The sequence below is a fragment of the Rhincodon typus genome, chromosome 11 (assembly GCF_021869965.1).
Source record: "Rhincodon typus isolate 14 chromosome 11, sRhiTyp1.1, whole genome shotgun sequence".
Lineage (NCBI taxonomy): Eukaryota > Metazoa > Chordata > Chondrichthyes > Orectolobiformes > Rhincodontidae > Rhincodon > Rhincodon typus.
The window spans coordinates 27,827,999-27,844,442 of record NC_063342.1 but is presented as its reverse complement, the minus strand read 5'-3'; the positions used below and the strand labels follow the sequence as shown (position 1 = coordinate 27,844,442).

Here is a 16,444-nt window from a genome sequence, read left to right as displayed (position 1 = left end):
TCCAGCATCTGCAGTTCCTACTACCTCTGAACCAATCTATTATAATCCCATTTTCCAGCACTTGGCCAATAACCTTGGCATTACAAGGGTACGTCTAAATACTTCTTTAAATGATATGAAGGTTTCTGTCTCTACCACCTTTCTAGGCAGTGAGTTTCAGATACCACCCTCTGAGTGAAAAATAATTCTTTTCATCTCTAAATCTCCTGCCTCTTACCTTAAATCCATGCCCCTGGTCATTAATCCTGCTACCAAGGGGAAACATTCCTTCCTATCTATGCCCCTCATAAGTTAATACGTCAATCACTTCCCCCTCAGTCTCCTCTGCTCTGAAGAAAACAACCTCAGTCTATTCAATCTCTCTTCATAACTAAAACTCTCCAGCCTAAGCAGCACCCCTGTAAATCTCCATTGCATCTTACCAGTGCAATTGCATCCCTCCAATAACAAAGATTTCAGACGGCACACAATAGTCGAGTCATGGCATCACAAACTTTTTGTACAGTTTCAGCATAACCTCTCTGCTGTTAAACTCCATGCCTGAATGAATAAAAGTATCCCATATGCCTTCTTAAACACTTTATCTACCTCTGCTCTTTGGTGCTTCCCAGAGTCCTACTGTTCATCATGTATTCCCTTGCCTTGTTTGCCCTGTCCAACAGCAATACCACACTGCACTGTAGGGATTCCATGATTATAAATCACGTTTAAGTTATGGGTGTCATTCAAGGAGAAATTCCAATGAATGTGGCAGGATAAATCGAAAACTGCTGATATTTTGGGACTCTGAAACAAAAACTGTTGCAACTGTTACTCTGTCATCGTGAGTTTCATTCTAATTATGCTGGTCGAAGGATTTTCCTGAGTTTCCCTATTGGCCATTTTACATTCCGCTACAAATTTACATATCTCTACTGTGGTAATCAATGCACATCTTGTCACTGTTGTTGGAACAATGTTCACAATCGGAGGGCAGTCTAGAATGAGAGGTTATAGTTGAGGAGAAGGGGTAGCAGATGAGGAGAAATTACTTCCCTCAAAAGGTTACGAATCTTTGGAATTCACTGCCCCAGAATGTGGTGGCTGCTTGGATGTTGGGTAAATTTAAGGAGGAATTGGAAAGAGTTTTAATAATGGCTTGAAAGGCTGTGGGGAGGAGGTGGAAAGTGGAGTCGAGTCTAAGTCATGATAGCATCAAATGGCGGAGCAGGCTGGAGGAACTAAACTGCCTACTGCTGCTCCTACTTCTTACGTAGACTTTTCATCATGCGGTGAGAAGAGTTAGCAAACCATTGTCGGAGACAGCAAGAACTGCAGATGCTGGAGTCAGAGTCAACGAAGTGTGGAGCTGGAGGAACACAGCAGGTCAGGCAGCATTAGAGGAGTCGACGTTTCAGGTCGGGACCCTTCACGAGGACTTCACTGACTTCATCACGACTGCCTGGCCTGCTGTGTTCCTCCAGCTCCACACTTTGTTATCTCTGAATCCAGCATGTGCCGTTCTTGCTGTCTCAGGATACCATTGTCCCCGACTTTCTGGTATGAAGTCGCCAACAGACAGGGAACCAGCCTTGTCGGAGGGGCGGGGCTTCGGCGCCGGAAGTGGCGTGAGCCCCGCCCAGGGTGCTGTTGGCGGTTTGAAGTTGGTTGAAAATGGCGGAGGAAACACGTTCGGAGCTCGAGAAACTGCAAGATGAAGGTGCCGCTTCATACTCTTTTAACTACGCACACAGCGCGGCAGGATGTACAAATCCACAAGTTTTCATATTAGCCAAAGGACGAAATTAATAATAAAACGCACAAAGCGAGGTTTCCCCTGCCCCGCTCCGGAGGAGGCTGTGCAGCCAGTGCGGGATCAGTAGGCGGGCGGGCAGGGCCTCGAGTCTCTTTCCAACCCGCCACTGTACACAGGCTCCGAGCCCTTAGCAATAGTGCCTTCTTTTTGCTCGATTACATTAATCCTGTTTACGATTACATTACTCTTAAATATTTTAAATCTCGAATTCCATTTTTAAATAACGATTTGTTGATGTTAGTTTAAAAGTACTAAATTGCTGGTCTTCGAGCGAAAATTTCAGCATAACATTCAATAAAAACAATAACTAATTCGGACTTTTGAAACAAATTAAACTGGGAAACGCAATTTTTTATTATGTGTGTGTATACACAGATCTGGCTTACTCTTTTAGTTGAAAGAGTAATTAGTTACTTAAATATTTTTTTAAAATTGCTATGAAATCTGCGAGCTAACTCTTACTAAAGTCGTATAAAGCGAAATGAAAGCCAGAAGGAAATCTTACTGTGACCTAGTGTACATATATTCGTGGCTGAGATCCTAATAAAAAGTAGATAAAGACAGCGTGGAGTACCAATTAGGGAACAGAGGTTTGTTGCCATTTATATTTTTGATAATTGATCTCACTTTGCCAATTGCCATTTAGCATTGAAACAGATTTTTATTAGGGATGTTCATGATTTTTTGAATAGTATTTGAAATTCGAACCAAGTAACTCATTAGAAGCATGAAAGCCCCAAACAATAATAACATGACAGTATAACAACAGCACAATTTATGATTTCTGTAATAATTTGTAATCATAAATTTTGTATTTGACTTTTTTAGGAATGCTCAATTATCTTAATATATGCAATGACTGGTAACTCATAACAAAATGCCATGTGAAAATAGTGCTGGATGTATTCAGTGATTCAGAGTTTTGGCAACACGAAAAATCCAGTAGGACCAATACAGTACTAGTTGTGTTGGATCAGTAATCATTAAATTAGTGTATCCTTGTTGCATTGCTCTAGAATTGAATATAACAGTGTATTTAAACATTACAATATCTAATCTGGCTGAGGTAATTCATATTAACAGACATATTTAGAATTTACAGCATCTAATTGACAAATACAGTAAAAATGGTTCCAATTGTTAGCTGTAGGATTATCCTGTAAATAATTGTAAAAAATATGTGTTAAGCTCTTTTTAACACACTGCCAGTTCTAATTAGCCTCTTACCAATCTCAATTTTAGTAAACCATTTTTAATTAGCATTCTTAAATTGTTGTTAAGTCTTTTCAGTTTTGGGCAACAAAACTACTACCAAGCGATAAATAAATACAGAAAGCCAGAGTGATTAGACAGTTGAAAGCAGACCGTTAGAATTATGTTCTGTGTATGATGTGTATGTATATAATTGGTATCAGTCTCTGCTATAGTATTCATTTCTGGCTGACTAACTGTCAGGCTAATGAAAGAAAAATATTTTGGCTCTATAGCTGATTCCACATCAACATTGCAGAAGCTATTTAAAAACGGGTATATGCTTTTGAAATAAAAGCTGATAGTGCATGTGTTAAAACATTTGAACTTGAAACGTATTTACAAGTTACTTGTTCAAAACCAGACTGAACTTAGTCTTTTGAAAACTAGCAAGCCTAACTAAAGTAATTCTGTCTTGGAACAAATTTTATTCTGTAGCAGATGATCTATATGTATTAAATTATTTAATCTTTTTAAGCTTTTGCCTCATTTGCCATTCTGAACTTGGTCTTCAGAATTAACTTTAATCTCAATTCAAATTCAAATATCAGAAATTTTGAAGAATTATCTCTAATATATTTGATCACTGGAACAATGTATATTCTGTTGGCTGTTATTACTGACTAGAAAGAAATGAAAAAAAAAAGACTTTAAAAATTCACAAAGTAGAAACTGAAATGACTGGGACTGTAGCTCTTAGAGTAATTGATTATAACTTGACTATGTGAATCATTGTTTTTGAAATGTGGCCCATCTTGGCACTATGTTTGTCATCAGTTATTTTAGGATGTTGTCATTCTGGTGTTCCCCCAACATGGTTTATAACGTAACACCTGAAAGTCTGCAATTTGTACAGTCATTGGTGAATCTTTCCTCATTGTGGACCTTTGGTCTACCAAAATCTGTACTGTTTTGGTCCTGTGAATTTTCCTTTGGGGTCCAAGAAACAGGAGCACTGGATTAATCCTGCCCTGAAACTGAAATATAGAGTCCATCCATCTATGAAATGGTTTCTCGGTGCCTGCATCTACTGTATCTGACAAACAGTGGAAGAGACTACTGGTTCAGTCAGTGCATACCCACAGAAGCTCCCTAATACTTAATGAGGTTGCTGCATCCACCAAAGTGCTCGATAAAAGTATCTCATCTTGGTAAGTTGTTTCGACTCCACCAGGACTAGAAGAGAAGGAAGAGAAAACTGTGAAAACTAAGACTGTTTCTTCCAGTAATGAAGGAGAAAGTTCATCTCGAAGTGCAGAGAAAAGAGCAGCTGAAGAGAAAAATCAAGATGATTCTGCTTCCGGGGATGCAAACAACAAACCTACCCCTGCAAAAGTTTCCAAAATTGGATTTTCAATAGGAAGTATGACCGTAAAGAAACCAGCCCCAATATCCATCAAATTAGGAGCAAATGTAAGTAATTTTTTTTTGCTTTCTGTGTGTCAGATGGATATTTACAGTTTATCATAATGGATGTTTCTAACTGCAGATTCATTCTTTATATGATGTTAAAGGGGCAGCATTTTTGAAACATTGAATTGGGTATATTGAGCACTAGACAGGAGGAGGAATTCAGATCAGAGAATTAGCTGAAATCATAATTCAAGCAATGGAATGAGGCTGGAAATTAAAGTCTGACCCTCATATGGACATTAAAGCCATATTAAATGGTTGTATTCAGCATCAAATAAAATATATACTTCAAAATTGCTATGATTTTAGCTTGTTCTCTTCATGGCCTTCTACTTGAGAGAAATTTAATTGGTAAAGGATTAGAAATGATAATTCATAGTTGTGCTGAGAATTTGTCAGGTAGTTCATTCCCAGGATGTTCGTAAGCAGTTGATGTTAGTAGGTGAGGGTTTGCTCAGTAGAAGTCTTGAACATTACATTATAAATGCTTTGCTTAATTTTAATAAATGTAACATTTAGCACTTAGGAATTGCAAGCAGAGCTAAACATTTGAATTAAGAGTATTACTATTGTAATAAGACCTTTATTCAGTTTAACATGGTTTTGATGCTGACATGAGGTGTGCAATTTCATACTACTAATCCAAATTTGAATCATGCTTACTTGACTGTTGAATATATAATATATATATATAATATATATACAGTATATTGGAATATTCTTTTCAAAATATTCATAAGCTGTTGTATTCCTCTAGATCATTTTAAGCAGTATCTTTTCACACTGAGCATTTTCAAGATGGAGATCAGTAGGTTATTGATAAGTAAAAGATATTAAGCAATATAGAATTAAAATGGACACATATAGTTATGCAACAGCTTAGCCATGGATAATTGAATTACAAAACAAGTTTGAGGGACTGAATGACTTCAAGAGTAATCTGAATTCAAGACATATGTGCAAAGATTTATTTCTCAATAGCAGAACAATGAGTCCCCATTGCTAAAATTCATATTTGCTTTGGGGATGAGGAAAGAGGTGCTGAACTGCATCTTCCTTTAAAAAAATGTTTTTTCTAAATAGTTGAGCATGGTAATCCTCTATACCATTGCACATTGTAACTCAGAAAGATCACAAACTTGATCTGTGGACTCTGAGTTAACTTAACTCTAGTTCAAGCACTGAAATAGAATTTGATAGTTCGATAAATATTGAATAATCTGCCAGTACCCAGTGTTAAAAAAATGAGTAGCCATTACCTTTTTACATAAAACTGCATATCAATTTATAGTAATCTATTACACTTGTTGTAAATACCTAACCTGGTACATTCAATTTCACTTATTTTTGCATATATAGAGTGGAGATGTTTTCTCAGATGGAAGTCACTGGCAGTATCATATTTATTCCCCTTTTAGTGGTCAGAAATATTGGGACTTGAAACCAATTTGCATGTTCAACTTAAAAACTGGGTTTAAAAGATTTTTTTTGCAGTGACAGGATGGACAAAAGAGAAACAAGAAAATTTAGATAACTGGTTGAAAAGCCAAGAAGGATTGTAAGATGTTAAGAATGTATTTGTATTTCTGACCATATTCTCAGATTCTCCAGCATCTGCAGTTCCTACTATCTCTTGCTTCAATGGAACACTTACATTACACTGCCGAAAATAGTTCCTATTAGTGCAATTCCTTATAATTAGGTAATGTTGGATTTTTCATACCTGCTTTGCTAGCTGATTGGGAGGGCTAGTATGGAAAGACAGTTCATCCTGATTGGCCTGGTTTAGGGAAGAGGAGTTGATCTGTCCATATTTACACATTCTTAAAGGCATTAGGGAAAATTGTAAAGCTGAGTGAAAAGCATATGATTGGTTAGAGGAATAGAATAAATGGAAGTAGAGAAGTTATGCCAGAACTTTGTAAATCTCATGTGAGATCTCAGCTGGAGTATCGTGAATAATCTGGGCAGCATGATTCAGGAAAGATGTAAAGGCATGAGAAAAGATATAGAAGAGGTTTACCTGTATGTCACCAAATTCTGAGGAAAGGTTGGAAACATTAGGATTGTTCTCCTTGAAATGGAAATGTTTGGGAGATGGTGTAATATAGATTTTCAAGATAATTTGATAGAGGAGACAAAGAACAGTTTTTCCATGTGGTGAGTATGATAGGAAGGAAGATTAGCGCAGTAGTTTTGTTTTATTTGGAGCATTGTAATACTCAGCCTGAATTGTCTGTAGCTTTACAGCAGGAACTCATTCCAGAGCACCTAAGTTTCTTAACAGTCTAGTTGGAAAGCATACAAAAGCCTAGGCTTTATTATTTGAAGGAATAGGGCACAGAAACAAGGAATCATGTTAAACCTCTGTAAAACATTGTTTAGGCCTTAACTGGAGTATTATGTTCAATTTTGGGACTATACTTTAGGAACGATGTGACAACCTTGGAGAGAGTGCAGCAGTATTGAATGTTACCAACACTGACAGATTTTTGTCATGTAACGGGACTGCATAAGCTAGGACTGTTCTTCTTGAAGCTGAGCAGGTTAAGAGGAGATTTTGAAAATCATGAATGATTTTAATTGATTAAATAAAGACCTTCCAATGACAGGATGGTAACCCGAGAACGAGTACCAAGATATCTTGTTTTTACACAAAGCAACTCGTGATCCGAGATGCATTGTCAGAAAGAACGTTGGAAGCAGATTCGTTAGTCACATTCAAAAGACCTTTGGATAAAAACTTGAAGCGAATTAAAATACAGGGCATTGAGGAAAGAAGCTGCAAGTGGGAATAATCCAATAGGTTTACAGTGCTCATTTTATTTGTGAGGAATGATGTTCTTACACAGATTGTGTTAAGGTTAATATGTCTGGTTTATTCTAAGACCAAAAACACAATCACTTTACATCTGATTGGGAAACTCGTTTAAGACACCTCTATATTTGCTGTAGTTGACCTACGGTGTGTTATTAGAACTGAAATCTTATAATTTAATTTTATTCCTAGAAACCTAAAGAAAGTCCACCTGTTTTAGCTCCAAAGAAACCATCAGTTGCAGCTGTATTCAATGAAGATGAAGATGTAAGTACATAATTTTAAGTCATCTATAAAATTTTAGTTGTTGGGAGTAATACTGTTCCCTCACAGAGAAAGCAAGAGGAAAATATATTGTGAATGAAAGTTGTATAAATAACAATTCATTGATCAACCTAATAGTCCAATAACACAACTTATATTTATACTTAATAAAACATTCCAAGATGTTTCACGTGAACATTAGAAAGTAAAATGTATCAAGACCCAAAGGCAGATATTGGGTTAGAAGACTAAAATCTTGGTCAAGCCTGGTTGCTTGGAAAGTGTTGCTTCAGGGAGAGAAAGAAAGGTAGAAGGATGAAGATGTGTGGAGAGAGAACTCCAAAGCTATGGCCTGTGCAGCTGGTGACTAAGCAAGAAATGGTTGTGTGACTGAGATTTTGAATTCTCGAGACCAGAAGTAAGTGGGTAGATAAGTCGGAGAGTTGTGGGGTTGGAGGAATGGGAATGTGGGAAACCAACCAAGACTAGGGGGATTTGAATAGTCAAGATGCAAATAAACCACAGATGAGAGTTTCTGCAGCATTTAGGCTGAAGCAGGTTAAGTTGAGAAATGTAACAAAAATACAAATAGCCCTTCTTGGTGATGGCATGAATATTTGCTCATTAGTTCATTTTGGGGCCACATGTGACACTAAGGATTTGTACAAAGTAGTTTTGGGCTGTACTGCTGCCAGGTTGAATAATGTATCTGTTCTCCTGTTCTGAGTTCAAGACATCAGGACAGAAATGTGCATCTTGTTAACTGAATTGAGTCCCCATAAGACAAAGGAGCAGAAATTAGGCCATTCGGTCCATAGAGTCTGCTCCGCCATTCAGTCATGGCTGATAAGTTCCTCAACCCCATTCTCCTGCTTTCTCCCCGTAACCCTTGCTTTCTCACCGTAACCCTTGATACCCTTGATAATCAAGAACCTATCTATCTCAGTCTTAAATGTACTCAATGACCTGGCCTTCACAGCTTTCTGTGAATCCATAGATTCACCACTCTCTGGCTGAAGAAGTTTCTCCTTATCTCCGTTCTAAAAGGTCTTCCCTTTACTCTAAGACTGTGTCCTCGGGTCCTAGTCTCTCCTACCAATGGAAGCATCTTCCCAACATCCATTTTGTCCCCGTTTTTATGTTTATGTTTACTGTTGAGAGTGGGGTAAGAGAAGCTTAATTATATCTTTTTTAAATAAATGCTTTTGTCGAAATGGCTGAGCAACTTTTATCTAATGTATTACTGAGCTTTATAACCCGCAAAAATCTCCAGCTTAATCTTCTGGATTTTGAGTTAACGAATCAATGGGTTGAGGTGCTGAGAAAGGATTTGATAATTCAGAAACCCTCCATTGATGAGTACTCTGCCAGTATACCATGAAATGGAATTGGTTGCTAGGGAATAGAGTTTGGGGCAGGACTAGAAAAAATGTATTCAGCCTTCCTAATATTTAACTTAAGAACATCTCTTATCCAGATCCAGATGCCAGATTTTTAAAAATCTGATAATTTAGCAAGAGGAAAGGATTCAAGAGTAGTGGTGAGGTAAATCTCAGTATTGCGAGTGAACCTGTGAAAGTTATTTCTGTGCTTTTGGATGATGTTGCTGACCAACGGCAGCAGCAAAGGTTAGATTCATGGAGACAGCGGAGGTAATAATGCAGGTGAGGAAGAGTAATAGTCATCACAATTGATGCTGTCCCGTTACTAATGAGATACAGGTGAAATGACTGAACGAGCCATTCACTTGTATCATACTTCTCTGGCAAAGTCCAAAGAAATAAAACTGTCAGACCAGGTGGTCTTGACAAAGGCTTTGGCAGCAATTAAGGTACACCCTATCCAGGTTGTTCTGCAGAATTGGAGGGCTGCTCCACAAATCAATCAAACAACAACCCAATGTAATCGCACTTATTAATTCATTCCTTTCAACTCTGGCCCCCACCAGAGGGAATGCTAAGTTGGATCATTTCAAAGCAGGTCTAGCAACTTACTACTGAATAGCCATGAGATGCCCTGGACTACCAGCAACAGTGGCTGTAATAGTGTATTCAACTACTATCTGTAACCCCATTATCCTGGTATATCTTTCATTTATTGTTACCATCAAACCAAGTAACCAACCTTTGTTTAATGAGGGGTGAGGACAGCATGTAAGTTGCAGTAACAGGCTACCTAAGAATGAAATGCTGGCCTGGTGAAACTGCATCATAGGCATATATGTGTGATTAAAAGCAACATGCAATAGACAGAGAAAAGTAACCAAACTTCTGCATGGCTGCCACCTGTCATGAATTGTTGTGGATAGGTAAACAACTAACTGCAGGAGCATGTTTCCCAAACATTCTCACCCTCTGATGGAGTACCTAATGCATCAGTTTGTAAACTTGAGTAAAATATTTGCAAACCTCTTCAGCCAGAAATGTTGAGTGAAAGATCTATTTAGGACTCCTCCTGATATCCTTGCAATCACTTTGTGATATGCAAAAGTTCAGAAGGCACTGATGTAACAAAAGCCAATGCTCTCTGTACCAAAAGTAGTTGTGCCATGAGCTAACTTGACCCTATATTGCCATAACGTTGACATCTGCCTGGTTTATCATGTCCACAAAATGCAGGATGAGTCCAGTCAGCTACTGACTGGGCAGCACAGTGGTCCAGTGGTTAGCACTACTGGCTCACAGCGCGAGAGACTTAGGTTCAGTTACACCCTTGTGATTGTCTGTTTGGTGTTTGCGTGTTCTTCTTGTGTCAGCATGGGTTTCTTCCGGGTGCTTTGATTTCCCGTCTCAGTCCAAAGATGTGCACATCAGATGGATTGGCCATGCTAAATTGCCCATAATGTCCAGGGATGTGTAGGCTAGGTGGATTAGCCATGGGAGATGCAGGGTTGGGCGACAGGATAGGCGAGTGGGTCTGAGTGGGATGCTTTTTGACAGTTCGGTGTAAACTCAAGGGACTGAATGGCCTACTTGTGCACTTAGGGATTCTGTAGCTAATTGCCAGTCCCAGGATCTGCTGTTCATCTCAGAATGATAAAAGTATGATGTGTTCCTCAATGGATTATCCACTCAACGCTTTTCGCTAGAGTTCATTGTTGCCAAACAGTAATTTGCTCTGCAGTAATCTGCTAAATGTTGCTCAGTTTGAGTTTTGAAAAGGTCATTCGACTCCATATCTCATTACAGTCATGTTGCAAGTGTGGATAAAGAGGTGAGACAGGTGTGACTACCCTTGATGTCAAGGCAGCATTTGATTGAGCGTGGCCCCAGGGAACACTAGCAATGTTGAAGTCAGTGGCAGTCAGTCTGCATTCTACCTTGCAGAAAGGTTAATGATTGTGGTTGTTGAATGCTAATCAACATATCCATAGAGCATCATTGCAAGAGTTCCTGTAGGCCAACCATGTTCAGTTCCTTCATTGATGACTTGGCTGCATAATATGGTCAAAAATGGTTATAATTGCAGTGTTCAATATAATATACAACTTTTCAGTTATGGTATTGAAATAATCTTTACCTGCATACAGAAAAGCCTGAACAACATTCAAGCTTTTCTGATGCATGGCAAATACCATTTATGCCACACAGCTGTCAGGTAATGACTATCTCCAATGTGCAAAAACCTAACCGTCTCCCTTGAACATGTAGCAGTTACTATTGTTACTGAATTTCTCACGGTTGACATCCTGTGTCTTTGCACCGACCAGAAATTTAACTGGAGCAGCAACAAACCAGCGTCCAGGTTTCCCCTGTCCTTCACTCTCCTCCAAATTACCGAAAGCCTTTCCATTGTTTTTAAAACAGAAGCTCTCCATTGCAACCACTGAAGGGGATCCTTACTAAACTGATTTAGATCATCCAGCTATTTAGAATCCCTTACAGCAGGCCCAGCGAGTCCACACCGACTGTTCAAAGAGCATCCCATTCAGATTCTCCACCCTACAATTTCCCATGGCTCACCTACCTAGCCTGCACATCACTGGACACTACGGGCAATTTAACATGGCCAATCCACCTAACCTGCACATCTTTGGAGGAAATCCACGCAAACATGGGAAGAATGTGCCAACTCTACACAGTTGCCTGAGGCTGGAATCGATCCAGATACCTGGTGCTGTGAGGCAGCAGTGCTAACTACTGAGCCACTGTGCTGCCCCAATCTTCACCATTTGTTATCCTTGAGAAGGTAGTGGTGAGTTACCTTCTTGATTTGCTGCTGTTCATTTGCTGTAGGTACATCTAGAGTGCTGACATAGAGTTTGTTCTAGGATTTTGACCTAGTGAAGGTGTGGAGATATATGTCCATTTCAGGAAGGTAAGTGGCTTATGGGCAACCAACAAATGATATTCCTATATATTTGTTACCCTTCTAGAAAATAGTGGTTGCAGACATGGAAGACACTGTCTAAAGAGCATTGGTTTTTTTTTGTTTATTCATTCGTGGGATGAGGGTGTCGCTGGCTAGGCAGCATTTTATTGTCCATCCCTAATTGCCCACAGGGCAGTTAAGAGTCAACCAAATGGCTGTGGGCTTGGAGTCACATTTAGGCCAGACCAGGTAAGGATGGCAGTTTCCTTCCCTAAAGGACATTAGTAAACCAGATGGGTTTTTCCAACAGTCGACAATGGATTCATGATCATCATTAGACTCTTAATTCCAGATATTTATCGGATTCAAATTCTACCATTTGCTGTGGCGGGATTCGAACCCATGTCCCCAGAACGTTATTTGGGTCTCAGGATTAACAGCCCAGCGATCATACCACTAGGCCATTGCCTCCCCGGTTGTTGCAATACATCTTATAGATTGTAGCATTTGTAGTGAAAGGAGTGTACGTTTGTGGATGTGGTGTCAGTCAAGTGGGACAGTATAATGCTTTTTGAGTGTTGGTTGAGCTGCGTTTATCCAGGCAAGTGAGGAGTATTCAATCGCATTCCTGATGTTTGTGTGGTGGATAGGCTTTAGGGAATCTGGAGGTCAGTTACTTGCTACTGGATTCCTAACCTCTGACTTGTGTTTGTAGCCAAAGCATTTATTTGGCAAGTCCAGCTCAGCTTCTGGTCAGTTGTAACTCCCAGATTGTTGGTAGTTGAGGAATTCAACGGCAGTAATGCCATTGGATGTCAAAGGGTGATGGTTAGATTTTCTCTCGTTGGAGATGATCATTGTCTCTCACTTGTGTGGCACAAATATTACTTGACACTTGTCAACCTAAGCCTGGATATTGTCCAGGTCTTCCTGCATTTGGACATAGATTGCATTCATATCTCAGGAGTTGAAAACGATGATGAACATTATGTAATTACCAGTGAACGTCCCCACTTATGCCATCAAGATGGAGGAAAAGTCATTGATGAAATGGCTGAAGATGATTAAGCCTTGAACATTACTCTGATAGGCTCCTGGATGAATGTCTTGGAACTGAGATGATGACCTCCAGCACCCGACGTTACCTTCCTTCATGCTATGTATGACTTCAACTTGCAGAAAATTTTCCCTTGATTCATTACTTGCTTTGTTGTGTGTAATTCCAACAACACTCAGCCTGATATTATCTAGTACTGAACAACGGCTTGATCAACATACCATCCACTACCTTAAACCCTAACTCCCTTCAGGACACAGTGGCAGCACTGTGTACATCTACGAGATGCATTCAACAATACACCAGACCTCCTGAGATATCATCTTCCATGCCTGTAACTCTACCATTTGAAGAACAAGAACAAGTGGACAGGAGCACTGCCATCTCCAAGTTCCGTTCCAAGTAGCACACCATTCTGCCTTGGAAATATATCGGTGTTACTGGTTCAAAATCCTGGAACACCCTTTCCAACAGCATTGTGGGTATACTTGCACCAGATGAACTGCGGTGGTTTTAAAAAGCCAGATTGCTGTGATGTTCTCAAGAATGGGAATGGTCAGTTAATGCTTTTGATTAGCAACTGATCATGTTTTCTGGCTGAAGTAGAAAGTTAGCTGTTACAACGTCCTTTTAAAAGTGGGCGAGCATTGTCAAAAAATGCATATTTGACTGAATCATAGTTCTGATTACCAGTGTCTACAATAAGTTAACAGATATTCGTGGGACAGGGTACTTGTGATTTATCTTCTATGTCTTTCTAAACCAAACTAAATAAAATAAAGCATTATCAGCTTTTCTTTCTCCCTGTTATCCATTCCTTTTTCTGCCTAACCATTGTTCTCTCTCTCTCTGGGCTCTACCTATCCACTAACTCCTTTCCCCCACCCTGAACCCTGTCTTCAGCATATAATACCACCTTTTCCTAGTTAGTATCAGTTCTGAAGGAGGGTCACTGGACATGAAATGTTAACTATGTTTTCTCTCCAAAGATGCTGCCAGACCTGCTGAGTTTGTTCAGCAATTGCTGTTCTTGTGTTACATCCTTCATTCTATTTTTGGGTAGAAAATAATCCTGTTGGTCAATTGTAGCAAAACATTTGCTATTTGTATGCAGTCTTTTTAACTCCATACAATGATTTATTTTACATGGATTATTTCAGAAGTTCAGATATCTTATTGTAAGTCAACTTTTCAGGCCAGTTCTGGATTTAATGAAATAACTTGCATTTGTGTAACCCCTTTCACATGTTGAAATATCCCAAAATATTTGATGCATTTACTTAACATGTAGTTTTTCAACTAAATATGGACATTAATTTAAGAACAGGGTTCTGTAGACAGAAGACAAGATTAATGTCTGGTTTGTTTCTGGTGAGGAATGAATGTTGACCGCAATCTTGGGGGAGATGTCTTTCTCTTTGAATTGTACTGTGGGAAACTTCTGCATCCACCTGAACTGGGAGCTGGGGCCTTGGGCTCGTCTTGTGTCCTGAACCTAATAGAGTGGACTTTATATATAGCCCACCCACAGTGGGGAAAAAAATGGCTGGTGCTTTTAAAATTGTACTTCATTTTATTCTTTTACTTCATTTTTAAACCATTTTAAATAATTTTTAACACTAAAATAAATGCTTGCTTGTTGCAGAATTTGCTGATTATGGTTTCTAAAATGTTATATGAATATTCATCTAGATATTGCATCCTTGCTATGTAACCAGTGACGTACTTTTTGAGAGTTACATTTTCCTGCATTTTGATGTCCCTTTGCATTTGGGAGAGTTTTAATTTTGTGTAGGCACGGTGCCACAGAAAAGTTGTATATTCTTCAGAATACTAAGAACTCCTGTGAAGATGGGTTTTCTTAATGACGAAGTTCAGTTGGACTTTTGCTTCAGGAATCCAGTGATTGTGCAAGTTGCCTTCTGGCTCAACATGATGGATAGAATTTTTGCCCAAGAAATTTGAACAACCCAGTTCTTCCAATTTAGTTAACTAAGGTTAGGTTTGAAATATAATACAAAAGGGTTGATCGGTGGTTAACTGAATCCTTTATTTCTACTTGCAGAGTGAACCAGAGGAAATGCCTCCTGAAGCAAAAATGCGCATGAAGAATATGGGACGGTATGTTTTAATAGTTTTTAAAAAGTAAAGTTCTAAGCATTATCTGGAACAAGACATTGCTAGGCTACCCTGTAATTTAGATTGAAGAAATAATGAGATAAGACTGAAAGCCCAAATTAAAGCTTGGTAAGAATACCAGTTAGCAATAAATGCACTTGTTGGTCACAAATACATCACAAGAAATTATATTTCACATCATCCCCCAAGCAGTCATTTGTTGATTCTGCTCATTAGCAACTGACCAAGTTTGCTGGCTGCCGTAGAAAATTGGTCTTTATTGCGTCCTTTCAAATGTAGGCAGACGTTATATTAATGTTGTGCCACCCTATCAAAATCCACTTTGTACTGTACTTATCCACAGGACATTAATTCCTTGTCAAGCATAGGGATTAAAATTGAGGTTGAGATTGTTTTTATGCCTTTTTTAAACTTGCTTTACTGGTCAGATAATTAAACACACGGAATTCCTCAAAATCGACTCCTTTCAAGTTATTGCTTCCGAAGCTATTGAATTAAAAAATGTTAGTTTCCCTGTGTTTTAAACAAGACAAACTCCACCATCAATCAATAATAGCTTGTGTCATTTTCTTGCAGCCTACATGCAAATTCATCATCACTTAAATTCGCTGAATCTCGTTAGTTGGGTTTTATAATCACTCTGGAATAGATGTTTTGTATCTGTCCAGTTTCACTTCTTATCAGACCTCCTGAAACAAAGTTTCATCAAGGTTCTAACTTTGCATCAAGGCAAACACTTTAGTTAGGTAAAGTTTAGCTGTGAAGAATGCTTGTTTGCAGAACTGTAACCTCTCAGTGGGCCATCAGTGTACTTTTTCCCAAGGTCTTTGAAGAAAGGTCTTGCAGTATCCAACTGCATGTTACTAAGGGGAGACAGTTGCTTTCTAGTCACCATAATCCATGCCCCTCAAAATTTTAGATGCCACTATCTAGTCCCCCTCAACCTTTTCTGCTTCAAAGACAACAAGCGAAGTTTATCCAGCCTATCTTAGTAGTTGAAATGCTGTATCCCAGGCAACATCCTGGTAAATCTCCTTTGCAACCCCTTCAGTGTAATCACATCCTTCCTTTAGTGGGCGACCAGAACTGCACACAGTACTCCTGCTGTGGCCTAACCAAAGTTCAGGTTCAACATAACTCCTTGCGCTTTTAATCTATGTGCAATTGATAAAGGTGTACCTTCTTAACTACCCTAATAACCTGTCCTGCCATCTTCAGGGATCTCTGGACCAGCACCCCAAGATCCTTCTGTTGTTCTGAGCTTCTGTTATCTTGTTCCTTCTTCCAAAGGCATTTGTCAGGGTTAATGCCCATCTGATCAATCTGTTTATCATCCTCCTTGATGCCGATCACTTGGCTAATCTCTTGAGTCATGCGCGCACACACACGCGCGCGC

At 39.0% G+C, this 16,444-nt stretch overlaps 1 protein-coding gene across 1 annotated transcript in view; it reads left to right on the top strand.

The window, feature by feature from the left end:
* The first annotated feature begins 1,568 nt into the window (after positions 1-1,568).
* LOC109928033 (PEST proteolytic signal-containing nuclear protein) overlaps positions 1,569-16,444 on the top strand; it is a 20,687-nt gene continuing 5,811 nt past the window's right edge. The window contains exons 1-4 of the mRNA XM_020528056.2: positions 1,569-1,699; positions 4,221-4,459; positions 7,470-7,544; positions 14,975-15,030. Of these exons, the coding sequence (XP_020383645.1) occupies positions 1,654-1,699; positions 4,221-4,459; positions 7,470-7,544; positions 14,975-15,030 (416 nt within the window). The 5' untranslated portion in view covers positions 1,569-1,653. The remainder of the gene's footprint in view (positions 1,700-4,220; positions 4,460-7,469; positions 7,545-14,974; positions 15,031-16,444) is intronic.